Consider the following 25,018-nt stretch of genomic DNA (forward strand, 5'->3'; position numbering starts at 1 on the left):
TTTACTTGATAGTCTGAGTGGGGTTTCTTATGTAAGTGAAACTGAAAGAGAACCTTGAGTACAGATTGTAACAGTGAACGTGTGCGTCTATGTTATACATAAAAATGTGTAGATCTTTTTGGCTCTGTGTGGTGTAATTACAATCTGAAATCTCATTTATGTTTTCTTACAGCAGTCGGATGATTTGAACAGTCACTTTGGGCAGATGACTCTTAGTCGACAGGGCTCATCTGAGGCCCCTGATCCTTCCACTGCCATTTACCAGTCGCCCCTTATTTCCCAGCATCCCCAGCAGGCCGGTTTCATCATGACATCTGGGGGACAAGCCATTCCCACAACTGGCTACCCTTCCTCAGGGCACCCTTCTCCCACTCAGCAGGTCATCACACCGCAGGGATTCATGCAGCCTCCGCAGCAAGTATGTAATAATGTCACTAGTAAGACTTTTATTAGGTGGGTTGGAATTGGATATGTAACATTCCTGTGATAATTCATTTTAGACTTGCCTAAAGATGTTGAAATGTATTTTTATGTTTTTGCAAGTAATGCACAGTTCCTTTTATAACGGAAAAGAACCCAAAAAGTTGACTATAAATGTCCTACTCCGTTTTGTGCGATGTTCTATGTAGAGTCTGACCTCTGCAGACAAACATGGGAACTGCTTCTAAATTTTTGCTGTGGACTAGTTGTCTACATACATCTTTTATAATGGTAGTGCTCCATATTTATTCTGTGTCGACACCATCCTTATCTATTGGCAAGTAATTTAGTATTAGCATATTAACAGTAGAGAACACAGGACTAGCATTACTGGATGAGTGGCGCTATAAAGAACACCGCTTACAATAGAATTAAGTTACTGCTGTTGAGCTTGGATGGCAGGATAGGGAGAGAGTTGTGCATTTAATTTTTGTTTATCCAGTTTACGTTTGGGAGCTTATGTTACAATTTTGAATTAACAAAACTACCTCATGAATTCATTGGCTGTGGTTTCATAAATATTGGTTCAGATGACAAATTGTATCCACCCACTTTGTGTAGTATTTTTGTAGTTGATAGTGTAGGCTTATATTTTGCATCAGTGTTATGGACAGGATAGACATATATTTAAAATACTCAATATAATTTTCAAAACAAAGACTTTTTATTGTCATCATAAAAAAAATCATTTGGGCATTCAGTATTGGCAATTTTTTTATTTTATGCTTTTTTGTATTTAGTTACGCAAGTTATAAAGAAATCGTTAGGTGCCATAACCAGTGTATTCAGAAAAGATATTCACACTTTTTTTTCCCACCCAGATTCAGGTTTCGTATTACCCTACGGGGCAGTACCCAAGCTCCAGCCAGCAATACCGACCTCTCACGCACCCAGCGGCCTACAATTCACAGCGCAATCAGCAGGTCACCCAGCCGCCTCAGCAACCTGGTAAGATGTTCTATGCATCTTTTATGAATTCATTGGTCTGTCTACATCTTTCCCACTGAGTAGTAATACAGCCTGAAAGAAAAAAATTATTTCACATTCATCCACTTGAGTGACAGTAGACCATGGGTCATAGAGACACATTTATGACTTTAGCCTGCTAGAGTTTTCAATGTTTTGTACTAATATTTCTATACCCCAATGCTGTGCTAACTCATGGGCCTGGGTCTTTTTTCTAATACTGCAGTATTGTTTCTTCCTTTTTTTTTATTTTTTTTACTCCATTAATTTAATTGAGATTTCATCACTATGGGGTACCAGATGACCTCACTGGTCAATCTCAAAACTGATATTGTGCTGAGGAGTCGAATCTTTTGGTGCCACCTACTGCTCCCAATGTGGGTTCCCGTCACTGCCAACTGATGTAATAACTCTGAGCCCTATTCTGTCACTGCACCATCTGTCAAATACAATCATGCCAGACCACGCATCAGGGAGCAGAAAGGTAAATGACTTCCCTGGCCTGGGACCTGTACATGCGGAAATGCAATTTTAAGCTGCCCAGTGGACTGTCATGAATGGATACCTTATGAGTGGCTTGTAAGGTTGACTGTCATACGCATGGAGATATGTGGCTGGCCACTGATATGGCAAAACCAGCCAGTGTGTTTGAAGGGAACAATCTCTACCTCTCTAGCTGAAAATTTCAGCAGTTGACCCCATAAATCAGTGTGTACTTTCTGGAATGTCAATAGGTCCCTAGATGACTGTTCTAGAAGAATCCGTTTAGGTGCAGTGCCTTTCATCAGTTTCTTCGGATAAAGAGGATTCTTGAAAATGTCGTGGTATTCCTCAATTGGAATACCAAAAAGAGTGGAAAGTGGCAGTACAGATTGAGAAATATCCTCAATCATGTCCTGAGACTATCACCAAAATTTGTAAGGTGCAAGACTCTTTGAGAAGCTTTTCACATGTTAGTCTCTGCGGTTGTGGTAATCCCATTGTCAGGAGAGAAAACGTGGGAATGTGTTTTATTGAAACTTGGTGTTTTTTTCCCCCTCCAAAAAATAAACACCTGTTTTCCGTTGCTTCAGTAGTCTTGTATCAGGGGAAGTTTTCTCAGCCTGAATATCTTCCACTAGATTTTGAAGAGATGAGTTGAATCACAAGATGGCGCAATTCTGCTCCAGGACAAGGCGACACACCTTGTTGAAGCTGTGGTGGTTCTGTGGGATTTCCAGTTTATTTATCTGTTCCCTCCATTGACAGTGGAATTGTGTGAATTTGCTTTGTACGTGCAGAGATGGAATATGTATATGCTCCAGTGATGTGCAGTGAGGCAGAGCCTTTCCTGTCATACTCCAGTATACACCAGAACTACAAAAAGTATTTGAAAAATACAAAGTATATATTTAAAATTTCTTGTTTTTATTATTCTAGTAATTTTTATAGTCAAAACTCTGGAGTAAAAAGTCTGACATGCGAGTCAGTGCCTTCCCTGCCTATCTTTTCCTCACTTCTGTGCTCAAAACTCACCAAATTTCCAGCAGTATATACTGCTGTACCCGTGTGTAATGCCCACTTGATTATGTCTAAATCTGGGTCTGGTACTAGCTAGTGCCTCCTCAGCCATTTACCTCCCTTATATGCTCCTATGCAGGTTTGTGCCACATATGCTCTCATGCACCAGGAGGGTGGGAAGGGGATGATCTAACACAGGGATGGGGAACCTTCGGCCCTCCAGATGTTGTTGAACTACACATCCCAGCATGCCCTGCAACAGTTTTAGCATGGCCAAATAGCAAAACTGTAGCAAGGCATGCTGGTATGTGTAGTTTAACAACAGCTGGAGGGCCGAAGGTTCCCCATCCCTGATCTAACGCATGCCATGTAGAGTCAATGGCGTGTTTTGGCCAGTTGCAAACGTGCAGATTGAGAACAAACCCCTGGGAAAGCTGTATTATTTGATGGTGGTCTGGAGCAGGTGTACAGGGTCCATGCATGTGGAGTGGTCCAGCCCTAGTTGGTTGACCATTTAAAAAAATAAAATAATTTTGTGTGTGATGACCCCTGTAAGATAGTAGCCAGAAACCACCATTACTTAATTTTTATTTACCTTCATATGTAGATGGCACCAACTTTTGTATCATGGTGAATGACATTTTTCACTTTTGCGGATGTTTGTGGTAAATGCAATACAATATCTCTGCTTAGAAAAGTCGAGTAAAGCTGGTATAAATACTATTATTTTCAGCACATTTCAAGCACTTTTTTTTTTTTTTGTCATAACCTTTTCCCTACCTCGCTTCCTTATAACTGAAATTGAAGGCCAAATTTAATTGTCAGATCTTATTTTTTGAAAGTCTATTTTTTTAGATTGTATTTCAGTAGGAAGGAATACAATTTCAGAGCTGTACTTTTATTTTGGAGTGGGGAGGGGGGGGATAGTTATATACTCAATTTGCTAAACAGATTTTGATTTATCTGTCTTGTCTACTTTTTTTATTAGATCACTTTGAAATTGCTTGTTTTTATATATTTCACCTAAATTGACCTCAAATATCTGTGGTGGGGGACCTGTTAAAAAAAAAAATCAAATTCACAGCATACACAGGGGGACATGTACTAAGTGGTGATAAAAGTGGAGAAGTGAGCCAGTGGACAAGTTGCCCATGGCAACCAATCAGCATTGACGCAACATTTATAGTTTGCATACTATGAAAGTATACAGAGCAGCTGATTGGTTGCCAAGGGCAACTTCTCCACTGGCTCACTTCTCCACTCTTATCACTGCTTAGTACTTCTCCCCCACAGTGCTCTATGAGGGGTAACTGTAAAATAAATTTAAGGTTTGATATTCCATTTTTTTTGATATTCAGTATTTTGGTATTGATTTTTGCTCTTAGTGTAGCTTTGTTCCACATTGAATATCAAACTCCAATTTTTTTTGTTTGTACAGATTAGTGCAGCAATGTAAGGAAACAATAGGTTAAACCAACATAAAGGCCTATCTTAATAGGAGAAATATGAGAAGGCAGTGGGGTATTATTGTAACCAGAGTTTTCTACCAGATCATTTAGCACCTCGCGGACGTTATGCACTGGCTGGGCACATACTTTACAACATGTGTTTGCATCAAAAGATGCCAGTGCTGTGCGTATACCCACCCAACGGAGCGGCTTTGGGATCAACTAATAATACATAGGGAATGGGTTAGCTGCTTTCTTACTAATGTTGCATCAACCCATAAAATAAACTCTTTTTGGGCACATAATGTGTCCAACTCTATATGCACCCCTTTGAAAGATCCAGTGTTGCTGTTTCAATTATATATAGAAAATATACTGCGTTCACAATTTGTTACATTAAAGGAGTTCTTTGACAGGATCTTTTTGGAACTCCAGCTTCATTTCTAATATCTTTTTTTATTTTATCACTAAATTAATACATTAATGTATCATAATACACAATTTGTAGTTGTGTTGTACATTCAGCAATTGTTATATATTCTGTAACGGGGGGGGGATTCATTTATCTGTGATATGCCGCTTTGCACACATTGCCTATTATTATTATTAATGTAAGGAATGTTTGTTCATTTTCCTCATGTATACCTCTATGGATTGCAGGTAAAACTGAGCAGACATGTTGCAGCGGAATGACCACTCTGGAGGCTCCCTGGGGTACATACCTGAGGGGACATCTGTCACAGCTTGGTGAGAGATAAAGCACTAACCAACCAGCTGCTATCTGTCGTTTTTCAAACACAGCCTGTAAATAGCAGTTACAAGCTGATTGGTACTTTATCTTTCTCCAAGGTTTGCTACATTTCTCCCTGAGGATTGAACCAACTTTATAAAACACTTCCACAAGGAGTCTTGTGGCATACGTCACCTCACTGTGCCGCTCGTGTGCTAGATTTTATGGGACTAGTATCACCACTCCCAGATTCCCGTGTATAGGTCAACAGTCAATAGGTCGTCCCTATATGGTCAACATGCCATTAGGTCAGGGGGGTCAAAAGGTCAACATGATAATGTTGACACACAAATGGCCAACACAAGTTTTTTTTCATGTTATTCCAATTTTTGCTTGATTTACTGTCCGCGTGGACTACGATTGGGAATAATGACCTGTGGCGAGCTCAGCTGTAGTGTATGTCTCTATGGTCCTGTGTCCTCCAGCGGATGAAAGAATATTGTTTTGTATTTTGATACGTAAGGATAATCCTTTTATATGAATTCATTAAGGTACATGAAACACCCACCCATTTATGTTCTTAAGGGGAAGATGTACTAAGCCTTGGAGAGTCATAAAGTAGAGAGAGAGAGAAACCACCAGCCAATCAGCTCCTGACAGTTTTTTCCAAACACAGCCTGTAACGTGGCAGTTAGTAGCTGATTGGCTGGCACTTTATCTCTCTCCACTTTATAACTCTCTAAGGCTTAGTACAGCGCCCCCTAATTCTCTTGATGTTTACCAATGGGGAGGGTGTAAAACACACAGAATGTTAAAATACCAAAGTACTAGATGAGTTTTTATACCCCATTTTCCAGTGGCCCCCACTGGATTTGGAGAAAAGGATTTAACAAGTATAAAAAAAATCCTGTTTGTTACATGCTTAGAATATACAGTAATCTGTATTAAAGCTCTCCTGAAGTTACAGTAATGTATAGCTTCTTTCTTGTAAATGCACAGGTATGCAGCCCATTATTTCCAACCAGCCTCCTGCTTATCAGGGTATGATAGGGGTCCAGCAGTCACAGAGTTCAGCAATCCTCAACAACCAGAGAGCCAGTGTTGGAAATCAAATGCAGAGTATGATGGTGCAGTACACTCCATTACCTTCATATCAAGTGAGTGTGAACAGAGACATGTCGTCATGGTGTATCTCCACTGTTTTCCTGCTCTAGCGAGACCCTTTTATCTCTTACCACACAGCAGGCACAATCCACATATACTGATAATATTCAGTTATGTTAAACCACCTGTCTGTAATTCTCATGGCTACAGTTCCCTAGTGGTGGGCTGGGGGTGCAGCGCTATTCAGTGCAAACATAGTGCCCAGGGGTAGGGGCATGCTTCCCCTCCACCATTCTCATCTGCTCCTACTGAAGTAATGTAGAAAGCAGTGGCCAGTTAGTGAGCTAATACGGTGTGCTTAGGAACCAAGGTGTTTTCTTATCAATGGAAATGCTGCCAAGTTTAGGCACCAATAGTCATTTCTTTTAGGCACTTTGGCTCCCTGACTTCTGAGATTTGCAGTTATCCAAATACCCTAGTTGCAGGAAAAATAACGCAGATTCTTTTCTATTGGTAAATATTCTGGACTGACTAGATGAGTGACTTAATAAAATGTAGGCTATCTTTGGGTTGAACGATTAATTTTTTTTTTTTTTCAGTCACTCATGAAATAACTGTGAGCCAGATGAGGTTCATAACCCACAGAAACATTAGCATTTCCTGGCCAGAAATTGCGATGGAGCAAACATTTCTTGCCTAGCCCAGTTCTTTAAATTATGTGCAAAACAAGCACCTTTAAGGGTGTTTAATTCTTACAAATGAACTACAAAGCACACATGTAGCCTAACTCTTACTGGAGAAATTCTCAATATGATGACACCTTTAACTCCACTTTGGCTAATCAGCCTTGTTCTAGGAGTTACATGAATATTAGAGCTAGTGTCCATGCCACATTTCCTTGTTGCTGATCCATAGATACCACTGATACACAGAATAGAAGTTGCTTAAATCAGTTTATAAGTCCATCCCTATTGCATGAGGGGTTAATCTAGACAAGAAAAGCATTAAAAAAAATTCTCCCAACACCCTGCATAGAGGCCAGCATAAAGAGACTTGCATTCTACCTGGTAGTAGTAAATCAGAGATTTGCATACATTTGCAAATATACGGTAAGGCGTCTCTATTCTGGTGGTCCCTATGATACATGATAATAGCACCATTATTGGTTTAAATATTTTATTATTTTAAAATTAATAGCTAACTTATCTGGAGGCACCCCAAGATCCTCCCAAATGGCACTACAATGGGACCAGAACAGACACCTTGCTGTGTGACTAGTGGCTTACCATATATATACAAATGTACGTAACTGAGATCTCTGAATTACTATTATCAGGTTGAATGTATGTGTCCATGTGCAGGACTACAGATATAGCCATGCTTGTGGCTGTGCACGTACTGTATATTCACACATGCGATCCATTCACTTTACATTGTGCGATTGCGGGTACGAATAGTCTCTGCCTAGCGCAATGCATGTGCATACGCATTACGGGTAAAATGAACAAGGCTAAATCTGTATTTGCAGTGTGCTGTGGGATTATTTTTGCTGTTTTTTTCTTCCATAGACAGTGCTGTCAGCAGTCACTGAAAACTTCTGTCCCTCCTGCTTGTAGCATGGTATAGTGTAACCAGACATTGTCCTCAATGAATGAGAAGCTACAGCTCTCCAAAATGATGGAAACAATTTTTCAACACTAGATTAGTAAACTAGACTTGTGCAAAATAACATCCACTGAAAACATATGCTCTCCTTAACACTCACTTTAAACATTAATAAGTAATTACCCTCAGAAGTGCACTGGCCACTATCTACAAAAATGAATAATCTTGTTATCACGTGATACAGAGAACACAGGAGATTAATGGCACAGATGTATGCTTGTCTTGTGCTTAATTGTCTCCAGTCTATTGATGATCCTCTGAAGATGTCATTGAGATTTCTGCTACATTTACTTCTGCCCAAGATGAACATTTGCCTATTTCACACAGGTTCCAGTGGGAAATGAGTCCCAATCAGTCGTGCCACAGTCCTATCAGCAATCTGTACTGGTGCCCACTAACCAGTCAGTACAGGGAACCATGCCAACTGGAGGGATGCCAGTCTACTACAGTGTTATACCACCAGCACAACAGAATGGCTCCAGGTATGCTGCTGTTCATTAATGGACTCTGGTGTTAGAAAATTTGGGAACCCTTTACCATTATCTGAATCTATGTGACCTGAATGTGTACAGATCATGTAAAAATAAGGAGAATCCAATAAATCAAATATTCATTTACTGATAAGAATGAACCACCTTTCAATTTCTGTGTTTTGATGAGAAAATGTTCTGGTCATCTATGATACCTATAAAATTGTGTCCAAATCAACGATTATTATATTGTGTTTCACCAAATTTACACTACGTTTGGACAATCTATGTATTATATATGGAAGCCCAGTCTGCTAAATCAATGATCTGCACTTTAGCGATGTTGCAAAGTGCTAAGCAACTGTGTCGGATAGTCACTTGGTCTTCGGTCCATACTTCAGCAAAGCTTTACAAATTGCATGTGTTTGCAGCTGGGGACACCTGTTTTGAGGTTAAGATCTTGCTCACTCCTGAAGGAACAGCTTTCGGATGTCTCCAGTTTCTTCCAATGGGATAATAGAGAACTGGGATTTTTATACTTGCATTAAATCTTTTTATGTGAGAATATATATGAGGACCTATTCTGTTAATTCTTTTGATGCTTAGTTCTCCTGTCTTAAAATTTTACCAAACATAAATGTATTTTTCTGGGATATTTATTCTCTCTCTCCTCTGGTTCTCTCCTGCGGGACTTTGGTTAGGAAAATAACAGAAAGATGCAGCCGGCTGGCTATATGTAAGGGGGAGGATTTAACACTTTAGTATGTAAAGTGCATTCAGTACATCCTATAGGAGTCTCTATATCTCCCAGGGTTCATCACTTCCCAGTGGATTCAGAGAAAAGTATTTAATGTAAGTATAAAAATCCCTTTATTGACATTGGCTAATTAGCCAAATATCCCGTCCATCTCCATGTATGATGGTTGGGTTTTTTTCACTGTAGATGTAAAAAAGTTTATAGAAACTGCTGTTATCCTGCCTAAGCATGCCGTCTTGGTTAAGTTCCCGTTCTATGATTGCTTTTCATATTTTACAGCCCCTCAGTTGGTTTTCTTCCACCTCCTGGGTCTGAACAGTACCAGATGTCCCAGTCCCCTTCTCCTTGCAGCCCTCCACAAATCCAACAACAGTATTCAGGTAAATACCCAATATTTTGTCATTATTAAGTGATGAGTGTACTAAAATATTCTTGTTAGGCAAAACTAATGGGCACTACACACTGCGGCCAATATGAATGATCTTGTTCAGTAATGAACGATAAATTGTTCATATCGCTCAGCGTGTATGCACCATTGATGAACTATGCACGTCCCCGCGGTCGTTTATCGTTAATTTTCCCTTGTTCTGCATAGCAAGCCAATTTGGGCGATGGTCGTTAATCGTTGAAATCGACCATCGTCCAAATTGGAAACGTCGACAAGTGTGTAGGTCCCATAAGAAAATAAAATTGTCCAGGCAATAGTCACTTACAAGTGAGGAACATAAAGACATGCTTGGAGACAAGACATGGGCAGATTCAATTGCACCTCGAGGAGCTGCACAACACAGAGTGCAATTAGGGTAGCTGATTTCTTTAGAAGTCCGCTAGAGACCTATCCTACCAATCTCCAGCAGCAACCCATGGGTAATTGACTGCCCCATAGGGGGCTGATTTATGAAGCGGAGATAAGCCCTTTCTCTAGTGTTTTGTATCTGGTTCTCTCACTTTTTGCCAAGAGGTTACCAATAGAGAAGTCACTGATTTCTTATGTGAATACTGACTGCTGCTTGCTGCTGTCCCTGTATACTTTATTTAGAATAGTGACTTGGCTCTATATAACAAAGGGCAAAACGTGTACTGCGTGACTGCGTTGGCTATACCCGGCAATGGGGAACAGAGGAGGTTAAACAATATGTGAGTCACCCACAAATTTGTTCCACGTTGGTGCTGGTAAATATGAGAAAACCCCTGCAGAGGAGCAGGAGTCGTCCCCTGGATCATAAATTGCTGTAGTACTATATTATACAGTATGTTGCTGCAATACACAATAAAAGTTACCAATGAACATTGCTAAGCAGAATACACAATAATATTTTAACCATTATGCAATCTGTCTGACCTCCACTTTACACCGTCCCAGTAGACCAGGGATGGGGAACCTTTGGCCAACCAGCTGTTGTTGAACTACACATTCCAGCATGCCCTGCAACAGTTTTAGCATGACCAAATAGCAAAACTGTAGCAAGGCATGCTAGTATGTGTAGTTCAACAAAAGCTGCAGAGCCGAAGGTTCCCCATCCTTGCAGTAGACCTATATGGGAACAGTGGCTTCACACAATGTATGGGTCTGAAAGTATACTTTAAATTGCATTAGGTATACCACAGCAATTAACAATACATACACAACAAAGAAATGAAACTAGGATGCCTCAAACTTTGAAGATTATCAATGACTTTTTTTCTAAAATACCAATGTTTTGATACAGACTTACATTGATTGCTATACAGAAATATATCTTGTATCCATGAGGGGCAGAAAAGATGCAGTCATCCATAGGAACCATTCAGGTTGCATCATTTTCATCAATGGTTGCTGTAAGCTGTAGCAATTTTTCTGCACTATTACCCTAGCATATTATAATTATCTACAGTATTTAATGAGCTTGCTTGGAAAAAATCTAAACTGTTTTAAATCAGTCACAATTTCTTGTGTCCTTGCACATCCTAAACGTCAGAATGTTAGCACGTAAATTGCCAATGACACGGTGCTTGAAGAACAGTGTGTGCGTATTATTACTTTTATTACTACTGCTTTTTGTTGCTCATTTTGTTTTGCTTCAGTGGTCTCGTCTCATGTTGAGTAAGAGGCCACATTTTATACAGATGTGTTCTTATACGCTATAGCTACAGCCAGCTCCCGTGCGACTCAGCTTATGCTGAGCATCTATTTTGCTCAACTGTGCATCGGAATCACTTCACGAGACTGCAGTTTGATGTGCAACATTTGTATATCTTTTGTGCGACCGAGTCTTGTGTGAGGCGTGTCGCGCCGCATTGCTGCTTGAGCTCAGGTATATGAGGACACGTCTTTTTTTTATTATATTTAGAAGTGCATCCAAGGACTATCTAAAGGCTTCTGGCCACGTTGCAACCAGGCTGTTTTTCAAAAGCATTTTTATATACTGTACATAATGCTATAAATATGGAAGGCACATGTAAACTTTAGAACTCAATCACCCGTCTGCTGGAAGAAGATGCAGTGCATTTGGTTGTCTCTGTGACATGCTTGCATGTTTGTATTTGAACACCTGGATATAATTTCCACACTGTTTGTTTTTTCCCTAACGGCTTGCTTATTTCTCGCTGCTGAAGCTACACTATAAGCCCATCTGTGGTAACAGTGCACTGTATTTGTAGGCGTCAACCCTTCGAGTCTGGGTGTGGTGCTGATGCAGTTGAATGTACCTAACGGCCCTCAGGCAACTTCGCAAAACCCGCCATTGGTCCAGTGGAACCACTGCAAATATTTTAGTGTTGATCAACGGGGCCAGAAACCTGAGCATCTCTATGGTGCAGATGCCAGTACACAGGTATGCAGAGGAAATTGGTCATTGCTTAGAGTTACAGCAGCAAGTACTGTGCTGCATTTAGAACTCTAAAGGGGTTAAAGTCTGGGGTTAACCAAATACATTTTTATCCCCACAATAGTATTTGTTGACTCTTCATTCTATATTGCTGTATGTATATATTATTATTTCTTAACAGTTCCTTTTATAGCGCACCAAATTTTGTTGCGCTCTACAATTGGACACAATGATAAAACAAACTGGGTAATAACTAACAGTCATAGTGGTAGGGAGCCCCTGCTCGCAAGCTTGCAATCTATAGGGAAATAGACATTGATACACAAGGATAGGTGCTATCTATTGTATACTATTAGCAGTGTGTCACCTGAAATCCCAGGTGATGCCTCTCCACTGGCTTTTCCGAGCATTGGTGAACCTCAAGTGCAGTGTTGGAATTGGTGACACCAAAAACTAACTCAATGTTTATTCAGCCCTGGTTGTTAATTGCATCGGGTGTCCGTTTGCTAAACCACTAAAGTTATCAAAACGTTTTAATTGAATGGTTTTCGGTCACCAATCAAGTACTGTTAAGTGTAGAATTGTTTGAAAATATCTGTGTGCAGAAGGATTAAAGGTCTAATCTCAGCGAGCCTTTCGTTTAAGATATACATTTATTTCTCTCTCATCCATAAGGGATACTGGGGTCACTTAGTACAATTGGATATAGATGGGGTCCAAAGGAACCGGTGCACTTTAAATTCTTCAAACAGGGTGTGCTGGCTCCTCCCCTCTATGCCTTCCCCACAGCCCTGTTTAGAAAAATGTGCCCTCAGGAGAGGATGCACACTCTGGAGCTTTAAAACTTTTTTTTTTTTTTTTCAGGTAGGCTGTTGGGCAACAGCCTACCTGCACCGAGGTCCGCTGGGGGCGGACCGACACCAGCCTCCTGGAGATTCTGAGCCGGATACCACTGACAGGATGGTCCTGGGGGTCAGTGTACTGCAGGGCATCGCGCTTTAGCGCACACACTGCCGCACGCCCCCAGCACAGAGCCTGAAGATCAGAGAGTGGTGAGTGTTGCCGGTGATCCCGCTAGCTGGGTTCCCCCGGTTCTTTGCGTGGACGTGGGGCGGGCATACGGACTACCTCTGGGGTGATCCCGTAGCTCTCCCCCCCCCCCCCCCCCTTCCCCTGAGCAGACTGGCAGTGAAATTAGGCTTTGGGGTCTCATTTTACACTTTATAGGGGACAATGCCAGTATAAACATGCCTGTAGCTCCGATGCCATAGCGGGGGGCGTAGCTACCTCAGAGCAGGACCAGCAGGTTCCTGGCGCCATTTCCTGCACATTCAACGCTGCAGCAGGACAGCCAGCTCCTCCAGGGGATACACCACGGCCAGACACTGGTACATCGGTGTAGTTAAGGGGGATAGGCCGCTGTTGGAACCTTGTCCTTAGTCTCCTCACACATTATACAACCAAATTGCCTATCTTCTAACTTCCAAATTGTTAGTTACAGGCTGGGTGCTGATCCCTCCTCCCTGTGTCTCTACACACATACTGGACTGGGCAGGCTTGCTTGTACCTGTGTATGTGTGGGTGAATGTGTTCCCTGTCAGCATGGTGAAAAAGGCTGTGTGTAATATTTGTCACACCAGGTTTTCCTCCTTCCCCGCTGATTCTCTCACGTGTGAGCAATGTAGTCAGCCTTCACAAGACAGTGGGGCTTCCAGGGGGTGATTTACAGGAACCAGCTTGGTTAAGTTCTATTAAAACTATGATTGCTGACATGTCCAATGAGTTAACTACTGCCAGACAGGAAAGGCAGCAGTTACAACAGTCTATGGCTGCTCTGGCTAAGGATACGTCAGAGGGCAGACGTGTGTCCCCTCTCTCGCCTCCACTACCCCAAAAAAAGGGTTTACCTGACCTTCTCTCCGAATCCGAGGAGGAGGTGCCAGAGGTGGAGGAAAGGGAGGAGCTGGAATCTACTGCGGAGGCAGAAGATTCCTCTCAGACGCAGGACATAGAGTCTCTTATACATGATATAAGGGATGTTTTGCATATCCCAGGTAATGAGACGGATGTGCAGCAAACTTTTTTTCGGCGCAGAAATAAGTGCTGGTCACCTTTCCTGATTCAAAGGAATTGGATGATCTTTTCAGGGAGCCATGGGTTTCTCCTGACAAGAAATTCCAGGTGACAAAGACATTGGTTGCTGCTTTCCCATTTGCTCAAGAGGGGTGAAAGGTCTGTTAGACTCCCTCTGCTGTAGATGCTTCGGTATCACGCCTGTCAAAAAAGACCGTACTACCAGTCCCTGGGGCTACTGCCTTAAAGTAAACTGCGGACAGGAAAATTGAAAACACCTTGAAATCTATTGTTGTTGAAGCAGGAGACTCCCAAAGGCCTGTTATTGCAGGCTGTTGGGTGACTCACACCATTCATACCTAGGCAGGTAACCTTCAGGACGCCCTGACCAGAGGTAAATCCCTGGCAGAAATGGTGATGTCGATTCAACATATCCAGGAATCTGCTTGTTATCTCTGTGAAACAATAAAAAGCATAGGCATTATTAATGCATCTACTTCTACCATGGCGGTTTCTGCATGCATGGTGTTGTGGCTCCGCGAGTGGGTTGCGGACGCAGAGTCATAGAGGATTGTGGAGGCTTTACCTTTCACAGGAGATTGGCTTTTTGGAGGTGAGTTAGACACTTGGATTTCAAAGGCTACTGCTGGAAAATCCGCGTACCTCCCATCTGCAGCTCCACCAGCTAGGTGCTCCTACACGGGACCTTCCCTGTAGTCCTTTCAGACCGCAAGATATAAGGGAAAAGCCACAGGTGCCTCAAATGCAGCAAGAGGCTCCAGAGGTAAGTCACGCAAACATGCCACCACAGGGTCTCAGGACCAGGACGTCAGCTCTGTCTCCTCAAAGTCCTCAGCATGACTGTGTCCCTCCGCTCCTGGGGGATCTCGGGGTGGGAGCGTGTCTGAGATTCTTCAGCCTCATTTGGAGAAGCTCCTCCCAGGGCTACAAACTGGAGTTCGAAAGTTCTCCGCCTCACAGGTTTTTCAGGTTAGGCTTACTGTCGTCCGAGGACCTACGCCTTACATTACAGGCGGCCATTCAAAAATTTGTTTGGAATCAAGTCATTGTTCCAGTGCCAATTCCACAACGTGGCGAGGGATATTATTCCAGCCTTTTTGTGGTAGCGAAACTGGATGGCTCGGTGAGGCCCATTTTGAACCTCAAATCGTAAAACCCATACGTGCAGGTTTTTTGGTTCAAACTGGAGTCTCTGAGAGCAGTGATCTCAGGTATGGAGGAGGGGGAGTTCTTAGTCTCTCTGGACATAAAGGATGTGTACCTCCATATTACAATATGGCTGCCTCATCAGGCCTACCTCAGGTTTGCTCTGCTTGGCGAACACTATCCGTTCCAGGGGCTGCTTTTCAGCCTATCTACGGCTCCAAGAGTTTTCACCAAAGTGATGGCGGAAATTATGTTTTAACTCCGGATTCAGGTGGTGAACGTTGTCCCCTACCTGAACGATCTTTTGATAAAAGCAAGATCAAAGAAACAACTGTTGGACAGCATAATCCACACGACAACACTGTCACATCACGGATGGATTCTCAGTTTACTGTAATCTCACCTTGAGCTGTCTCAAAGGCTTCAGTTCCTAGGGATGATCTTGGACACGGTAGTTCAGAAGGTCTTCCTTCCCGAGGACAAGGCAAGGGTGCTTAAGGAGATTGGTTTGTACAGTGCTGAAGCCTAACCGGGTCTCCATACATCTTTGCATATGCCTGTTGGGAAAGATGGTGGCCGCCTACAAGGCAATTCAGTATGGAAGATTCCACGCAAGGACTTTCCAGCTGGATCTCCTGAGAAAATGGTCGGGTTCGCATCTACAGATGCACCAGGTCATTAGTCTGTCACCACAAGCCAGAATTTCTCTCCTATGGTGGTTGCAGTCTTCCAACCTCTTGGAGGGTTGGAGCTTTAGGGTACGCGATTGGGTTCTCGTAACCACAGACGCGAGTCTTCTAGGTTTGGGAGCTGTCACCCAAGGGGCTCAGTTCCAGGGCAGTTGGTAAGGCCACGAAGCCATTCTTCCAATGCTCTGCTACAGGCGTCTCCCCTGCTTCAAGGTCGAGCTATACACGTTCAGTCTGACAACGTCATGGTAGTGGTGTGCGTCAATCGGCAGGGAGGGACAAAGAGCAGGGCCTGCATGCGGGAGGTATCCAAAATACTCCTCTGGGTAGAAAGGAATATAAGGGCGGTATCGGCCATATTCATTCTGGGAGTAGACAACTAGGAGTCAGACTTCCTAAGTCATCACGACCTACACCCAGGAGAGTGGGGACTCCATCCGGAGGCATTTCGACTGATAACAGATCAGTGGGGCTGTCAACAGATCGATCTGATGGCCTCTCTGCTCAACAAAAAGATGCAGTGCTATTTTTGCAGGACAAGGGACACTCAGGTGGTGGCTGTGGAGCACTGACAACGTCATGGGCTTACCAGTTGGTGTACCTGTTTCCTCCGATCCCGTTACTTCGCAGGGTTCTAAAAGAATCAGGAGAGGGGGTGTTTAGGCAATTCTAAATGCCCCCGATTGACCTTGAAGAATGTGTGGTACGCAGATCTTCTGGCCATTGCAGTGGAAGACCCTGACCTCTGCCACTGCGTGAGGATCTTCTGCAGCAAAAGCTGTTCGTCTAGCCAGACTTAAGGCGGCTTCATTTAGCGGCATGGCGGTTGAGCGGAACATTCTAGCTGCAACGGGTATTCCGGACAAGGTTATTACAACCATGATTCAAGCCAGCAAGGCTGTCACAAGTTGGGGTTTTAGAGAAATCAATTGGCAGTCCCTTTGGGAATCACTGCAGCCTCCCACTATAACCCAGGATCTATCCCAGAAGACCCAAAGACAATAGAAGAAAATAAGTGTTGTGGTAAAGTGGCTTGGCGCAGAGATTAGATGGAGAATCAATACTTATCCAAATAGGGCGTGTAGACTTCTTCTCCTTCCCTTTATTTGTTGTCTGTTTGAGGTGCTTTTTCAATTACATTTTTAAACATACCTGCCTTTTGAGAAAGACGCCCTGTTGGCGTTGAAACGCGTTAAGGACACAGGTGTTACACTTTGAGGATCAACACTGCTGTGCACCTAAACTTTCATTTGGAGCCATGTGCAGGAGCCCAGTTTGACGACCGCGGCCCGGAGATCCTAGCCCGCAGCTTCTCACTTACACAGCTCCAGCCGTTCATCTCCTGCCTTGGCGGCAGGAGCGGTAATTGCCATCTCGCAACAGGTCAGGTGCGGGTTTGTGAACGGGGTCTGCATCGGGTGCTTTCCCGTCTACAACACACTGCTGTTTGGAGAGGCCAGTTGTCTGCCAGCGCATCCGTTCTGACGACCGCTACAGCTCCGGCTCCATCACTCACTTGTCCCCGCCTGGGAGACACGGAGCCATCTGATGCTGCACTGACCGGGTGAAGACAAACCACCAGGGCTCCCTGCACGGCGCGGCACGGTCGTTACCCATCGCTGAGGCTCCTTGTGTTTTACATTTCCCTGGCCAACGGGATAGCACCAGGGAGCAGGTATTGAAAGCTCCTGCCCAGCGCTACATGCGCCTATACATTCTTCTGCTACCTCATTAACCCTGCACCGGCTGAATAACGCCATCCATTTGTGCTTCATGCAGTACTTCTCAAGTGTATAGCCGTGAGTTATTTTCATTCATTTGACAACTATATTCCAGCCGTTCATTTAAGTGCACATACTGAACTCTGCACTGCTTACGTCCCCTCTGGCGGTATCAGTAATTGAACTTTTACTATTTGTTCGAATTGATGCTCAGTTACACATTATATATTAATATTACTGTGATGTTTTAATATTGTAACATACCCACGGGAGGTTGTTGTATTTTTTTAAATAAAATGTCTCTAATTACCTGATTGTTAAGCGCCACTTGGTTTTGTTTGCTATTTTTGGGTTTCAAGGGATTGGCAATTCCCTTTTACAAGAGGCTGCTGACAATCATATTACATTACCACTCACCAGAGCGCTAAGTGTTTTTTCTACATTTTTAAACATGCAACGAAATTTGAATAACTGTAGGTTAGACTCTGATATTTTGTGTTTATCTAAGAGTCAAACAATGAAGCTGTTTTTGTAAAGGTATGTGGGTTTATTTCTCCCTCTTTATATATTCAGTATTTCTGGATAGGTTTTTGTTGTAGGTGGATATACAGCTGAAGCCTCCCTTATCTTGCCCCCCCTAGTTGCAGGCGTGCACCCCCGGCGTAACTAGGCAATACGTCCGCCTAGTAACGCCGGAAGTTCAGAGCTGCTTCCCATTGTAAGCGTCTCTGTCTGGGCGCACCCGCCCGGGCGGAAACGCTCTCCAATAAAGTGAATGGGGCACGTGCCCGTCCAGACAGAGATGCTCGTAGCGTCTCCGTGCGCCCAGGCGGGCGTGCCTAGTCACAGACTGAGCCACGACTAGCGTGGCTCCATCTGTACCTTGCTTACATAGTATGTAGCATTGTAAAGCACATCTGGGTTTCTTTTGTAGACAGTCTGAACTGGCTTTTAACAATGATGTATGTTCCTGAGGCTGAGTCCACAAACTCGTACCTTAACTTACACAATATATAATTATTGCAGGCTCATCAAGGTATCTTTATCTCATGCAAATGGTCATCATTAAGGTTGTATCTATGTTTTAGGTAATGCAAAACCCTGGTGCATACCTGACTTAAGCCCAGTACCCAAGGGCCGATGCATGAGAGATGTGTGCTGAGCGAACCGCTCAGCACACATCTCTCCCGCCGCTCAGCACAGCGCGATCTGTGCTGAGCGTGCGGGGGGGAGATAGGGGGCCGCTCACTTCACCCAGCGGGTGAAGTGAGCGACCCGCTAGATTGGCCTGCATGCAAGCCAATCTAGCAGCAGCGATAGCGATGCGTGGGGCTGCGCATCACTATCGCTGTAAGGGGTACTCACGAAGCGATCAGGCTGATATTCTAAGCAATCTAGTCAGATTGCTTAGAATATCGCTCCGTGAGTACCCCCCTTTACACTAATATTGTGCGATTTGCTCTTATCAAGGTATCGTTACGCATGTGGTAATTTGCATACCAGTACTCAAAAAATTTAGGATGTTGCAATCATATCAAGGTATCTTTGACATCTTAGGAAGATGATGTAATTCTCATATTAAAATTCATTACAGACTTTAATTTTACAGTTAAAAATATATGAACACCTAATTCAAAGTTTATCACAGCAGCAAATTTGTTAGCAGTTGGGCAAAACCATATGCATTGCAGCGGGGGCAGATATAACATGTGCAGAGAGAGTTCGATTTGGTGGGGTGTGTTCAAACTGAAATCTAAATTGTAGTGTAAAAATAAAGCAGCCAGTATTGACCCTGCACAGAAACAAAATAGCCCACCCAAATGTAACTCTCTCTGCAAATGTTATATCTGCCGCACCTGCAGTGCATATGGTTTTTCCCAACTGCTAACAAATTTGCTGCTGTGTTCAACTCTGAATTACCGCCCTGGTGAGGACAGGTCAGACCAACAGAATTCAGCACAAACGGTCTGATTCGAAAGAGGGCTAAATAAAAAAATATATATTTATAAAGTGGTCGTACCTTTCCTCCAAACGTGCAGGCAATGGTCCTCAACCAACGCGTTTCGAGTGTCTTATTCTTTATCAAGGCTTTCACGTCCAATCATTATCATCTTATCTGGAAACGATATGTCTTGTCTCCTGGGGTGAGGGTTGAAGATATCCTACTGCGGATTTCAACCTTGGGCGCTTTTTGCGTTTCTTACAAGCAGGTGTGGACATGGGCCTACGGTTGGGCTCCATTAACCCCTTCAGTGGAGACTTTTTGGAATTTGGTCACACCTCTCAGGGCAGGTTTTAAAAAAAAAAATGTTTTTTTCATCCACTAGGGGTCACTTGAGTTCTCTTGGGATATGGACGGCTTTAGCAAGAACAGGGCACTGAATATTTAAATTTAGAACTCTCCTCCCCTCCATATCCCAGAGTACCTCAGTGTTTTTTCTGTGCTCACAGCACTAACAGGCTTGTGTGGAGCTCCCACACTTAGTTGAATATTTTTTTTAATTTTTACTTTTTCTTTTTGCACTTTAGCACATCCCTTCCCAGTTTATAAAAAAACGTGGGTCCGGGATAGTGCTGCTGCACGGAGGCAGCGCATGGCGTGTCGGTCCTCACAAAGAGCACCCTCACAGCCACACGCAGCTTATTCACTGACCTGCTGGAAGAGCTGGACGGAGCTTACAGACAGAAGCCCCGTCATAGCCCTCACTACTGGAGACAAGGTATGCTGGAGGGGCGGGGCGGTCAGCACACGCTGCGGCCCCGCTGTATGGGGAAAATGTTTCTAAACCGCCGCTCCTAACAGGCCGCCCGCCCCAGCCGCTCCTATCACCGCTGTATGGGGCTCAGTGCCCGCCACAGCTGCTCCGACTAGCGCTACACCGCCGCTCTGGTCTCCGCACGCTGCTCACACCCGCCGGCCACACTTCCGCAGCACGGCCGCTCTCCCCGCTAGACGCTCCCCGGCTCCCTGCAATAATCTCCGGATTCCAGGTTGCCGATCACCGGCAACCGCTCCCCGCTAAGACGCAGCGGTGCACGGGGGGGGGGGGGGTGTTAAGAGTCTGCTCACAGAGCATAGGGGGTTATAATATGCTGCATGGGTTTTAATATTGCATATGCTGCATCCATTATGTTAATAGGCTGTTCAGCCTATATTAAATCCAAAGTTAGGTACGGGTTATAAAGACGTGTGGTAACCTGACCTGTGATTCTCACTGTGCATGGTATGGGGGCCATTTTAACCATGCTTCCTGTGTCTTCCTATGATTTCAGAACGTTCCTGTTTTACATCTCTACTCCACCGGATGGCGCAGGGGTGTTAGTGGGAATTTTGGATCAGGTTTACATAGATACATAGAAACATAGAATTTGACTTCAGATAAGAACCACTTGGCCCATCTAGTCTGCCCCTTTTTTATTTTATCCTTTAGGCAATCTCAACCCTTTTTTAACCTTAATTCTTTGTAAGGATATTCATATGCCTGTCCCAAGCATGTTTAAATTGCCCTACAGTCTTAGCCTCTACCACCTCTGATGGGAGGCTATTCCACTTATCCACTACCCTTTCTGTGAAGTAATTTTTCCTTAAATTTCCCCTGAACCTCCCCCCCTTCAGTCTCAATGTATGTCCTCCAGTTCTAATACTTCTTTTCCTTTGAAGAATGTTTCCCTCCTGAACTTTAAGACCCTTGATATATTTTAAAGTTTCTATCATGTCCCCCCTTTCCCTTCTCTGCTCCAAACTATACATGTTAAGATTTTTTAGCCTTTCCGGGTAAGTTTTGTGATGTAGGCCATGCACCATTTTAGTTGACCTTCTTTGTACACTCTCTAATGTATTTATATCCTTCTGGAGATAGGGTCTCCTGAACTGGACACAGTATTCCAGATGGGGCCGTACCAATGACCTATACAGTGGCATTATCACTTCTTTTTTCATGCTACTGATTCCTCTCCCTATGCAACCAAGCATCTGACTTGCCTTTCTCATCGCTTTGTTGCATTGCTTTCCTGCCGTCAAGTCACTTGACATAATTACTCCTAAATCTCTTTCCTCCTCAGTAGTTTCCATTATAGTACCCTTGATACTATACTTAGCCTTTGGGTTTTTGAGACCCAAGTGCATGATTTTGCATTTTTTAGCATTAAACTGTAGTTGCCACGTTCTTGACCATTTCTCAAGCCTACCTAGGTCATTAATCATTTGTTTGATCCCTCCCGGTGTGTCTACCCTGTTGCATATCTTTGTATCATCTGCAAAAAGGCATATCTTCCCTTCAATACCATCTGCAGTGTCACCAACAAAGATATTAAAGAAAACTGGACCAAGTACAGATCCCTGGGGTACTCCACTGGTAACATTTCCCTCCATAGATTGCACTCCATTAACTACGACTGTCTGTTTCCTATCCTGCAACCAGGTTCTTATCCATTTAACTGATTTATAATCCACCCCCAGGCTTTCAAGTTTATTTAGCAGTCTGCGATGTGGGACAGTGTCAAATGCCTTACTAAAGTCTAGATATGCTACATCTACAGCTCCCCCCTTGATCTATTATTTTCATCACAGAGTCAAAAAAGTCAATAAGATTTGTTTGGCATGATCTCCCACCAGTAAATCCATGCTATTTTGGATCCTGTAAGTTGTTTGATTTAAGATATCCCACTACTCTTTCTTTTAATAATTTTTCCATTACTTTCCCTACTACTGATGTAAGGCTTACTGGTCTGTAGTTACTTGCTTATTCCTTGCTTCCACTTTTGTGCAGTGGAACTACATTTGCTCTTTTCCAGTCCTCTGGAATAGCACCTGTATTTAGTGACTGGTTAAATAATTCTGTTAAAGGTGTAACCAGCGCATCTTTTTTAGCTCTTTGAGTATCCTTGGGTGTATCCCATCTGGTCCCATTGATTTATCCACTTTTAGTTTTGAAAGTTCTGTTAGGACCTTCTCCTCTGTAAATGTATTTTCATCTACCTTATTTTTATGAATGTCCTTGCAGCTTAACTGTGGCCCCATCCCTTCTTCTGTAGTAAATACTGAGCAAAAATAATTATTTAGGTGATCTGCTATTGCCTTGTCTCCCTCCACCAAATGCTCACTCTCTGTCTTAAGTCTTATTATTCCTCCATTTGATTTTCTCCTTTCACTTATATACTTAAAAAAAAGTTTTGCCCCCTTTATCTACTGACTGGGCCATTTTCTCCTCAGCTTCTGCCTTTGCACGTCTGATCACTTTCTTAGCATCCTTCCGTCTGTCCAGATACACCTCTTTGTCGTTATTATTTTGAGTCTGTTTGTATTTCCTAAAAGCCATCTTTTTTGCTTTCACACTAGTTGATACTTCTTTTGTGAACCACACTGGCTTCCTTTTCCTGGTGCTTTTCCTAACCATTTTGATACAAAGGTCTGTTGCACTAAGTATTGCACTTTTCAGTTTTTTCCACCTCTCCTGCACTCCTTCCAAGTTCCTCCAGTCTGCCAATGAATCACTTAAACATCTCCCCATTTTTGCAAAGTCAGCATTTCTAAAATCCAACACCTTTGTTTTGTGTGTTTCATATAGTACTGGCCACGTGCACTGGACTGCGGCCATATATATATATATATATATTACACACACCTTAGTACAGTTTTACTGAGTCGTGCAAGTAGTCTGTCTTTGTATATTGTATTGTCTGTCTGCATAATGAGTAAGGCACCAGTAAAAATTAAAAAGCAGTTTCACTGCAATGTCTGTAAGAGTGTGTTTCCGGATGGATCTACCACGTGTACAGTATGTTTTGTGAATTCAGCTACGAATGCAATTTCGGTTCCAGTTTCAAAGCCGGTTTCATCCCCAGACCCTCCATGGGAAATGCTAGCCAATGTAATAGCTGGGTTGCAATCAGAATTGGCCGCCGCTCGACAAGAGCGGGAAGCGGCAAGATCTGAGTTTCGGGTGAGACCGCCAGAACTACAGGAGGGGTCTCAGCCTTGCCAAAGGTCCAAGTCCATTTTGGGTAGAAGGGATAAATTTAATTTGTCTTATGATTTACCAGTTTCTGCTATGTTGCATTCTGATGATTCTATGCCAGACCTCACTGCGCAAGATGAGGGTGAAGTAGACCAGCAGTCAGATAGTGAAGATTTTGACAGCCCAGGCATTGATGATCTCATCAGAGCGGTGCGTCAGTCTCTGAAGTTTACAGAAACTGAGGAGCCTCTGACAAATGATGAAGTCGTATTTACTAAACGACAGAGATCTCCGATGTGTTTTCCTGTTTCGGAATCTCTTAATAAGATGTTAGTGGAAACACGGAAGAATCCGGATAAATGGTTTTCTATACCTCGCAGATTTAAGTCTTGTTACCCGTTGCCAGAGTTTGTGACATCTACATGGGAGAATCCGCCAATGGTGGATTCGTCTGTGTCAAAACTTACAAAGATATTAACCATACCAGTACCAACGGCTACTATGCTTAAAGACCCTTCAGACCGGAAAATAGAAGCTATGCTAAAGTCCATGTATATAGCAGCAGGAGTGTTGCTTAGACCTGGGTTGGTTGGCATTTGGGTACCTAAGGCGCTAATGGTATGGATAACAGAACTCAAGTCTGCCCTACAATGACGATCACCTTATACTTCTCGCTGATCAAATCTGGGAAGCTGCTGATTATCTATGTACAGCTTCTACTGACATCTGTCAGCTCACTTCTCGCCTTTCATCGTCGCTAGTTACAGCATGACGAGCACTCTGGCTGCGTTCTTGGCAAGCGGAGGCAGAAGTCAAAAGAGGTATAGAGGCGTTACCTTACGGTGGCGAGAAGTTGTTTGGTCTTGAATTGGACAAATGGATTTCTGATGCCACGAGAGGAAAGTCTGTTTTCCTACCATTGCCTCCAACGGTACCTAGACGGAAATACTCTGTTCCCGGCGTTCAAATCCTTTAGACCTCAGCCCTTTCGAGGCCGTGGTAGAGGAACAGCCACGCCTGGTAGACGAGGTCGAGGAAGTGGTTTCCAACAAACCAACACCAGTCGTCAAGACGCTAAGGTCACCGAAAAGCCAGTGGCATGACGGGCTCCCAGCCCATCTCGGATCTCCAATTGTGGGAGCACGCCTTCAGACGTTCTATTTGGCGTGGTTCCAGACATCCACAGATGGGTGGATCCGCAATTTAGTGTTAAAAGGTTACAAAATAGAGTACGACTGTCTCCCGCCACTGCGGCTTTTCAAGACAGGACTGCCTCTGTCGGACGACAAGAGGGCGGTTCTGCAAATTGCCATTCAGTCTCTGCTGGATTCAGCAGTTTTGATTCCAGTTCCTGTACACCAACAAGGTCAGGGTTATTATTTCAGTCTGTTTGTAGTACCAAAGCCGGATGGCTCGGTCAGGCCAATATTGAACTTAAAGGGCCTCAATCAGTACGTCACTTACTACAGATTCAAGATGGAATC

The 25,018-nt window shown here is 43.5% G+C and overlaps 1 protein-coding gene across 5 annotated transcripts in view; it reads left to right on the forward strand.

The window, feature by feature from the left end:
* Window positions 1-25,018, forward strand: part of R3HDM2 (R3H domain containing 2) — a 271,661-nt gene that overhangs the window by 233,524 nt on the left and 13,119 nt on the right. For all 5 annotated transcript variants that reach the window (XR_010210174.1, XM_063952418.1, XM_063952421.1 and 2 more), the window contains 6 exons: window positions 173-418; window positions 1,302-1,428; window positions 6,124-6,281; window positions 8,221-8,375; window positions 9,400-9,500; window positions 11,761-11,933. Coding sequence is in view for 4 of the 5 variants with exons in the window: in XM_063952418.1 (XP_063808488.1) it covers window positions 173-418; window positions 1,302-1,428; window positions 6,124-6,281; window positions 8,221-8,375; window positions 9,400-9,500; window positions 11,761-11,933 (960 nt within the window). In the remaining variant the exon portion in view is untranslated. The remainder of the gene's footprint in view (window positions 1-172; window positions 419-1,301; window positions 1,429-6,123; window positions 6,282-8,220; window positions 8,376-9,399; window positions 9,501-11,760; window positions 11,934-25,018) is intronic.

This window comes from Pseudophryne corroboree, chromosome 2 (genome assembly GCF_028390025.1).
Source record: "Pseudophryne corroboree isolate aPseCor3 chromosome 2, aPseCor3.hap2, whole genome shotgun sequence".
Lineage (NCBI taxonomy): Eukaryota > Metazoa > Chordata > Amphibia > Anura > Myobatrachidae > Pseudophryne > Pseudophryne corroboree.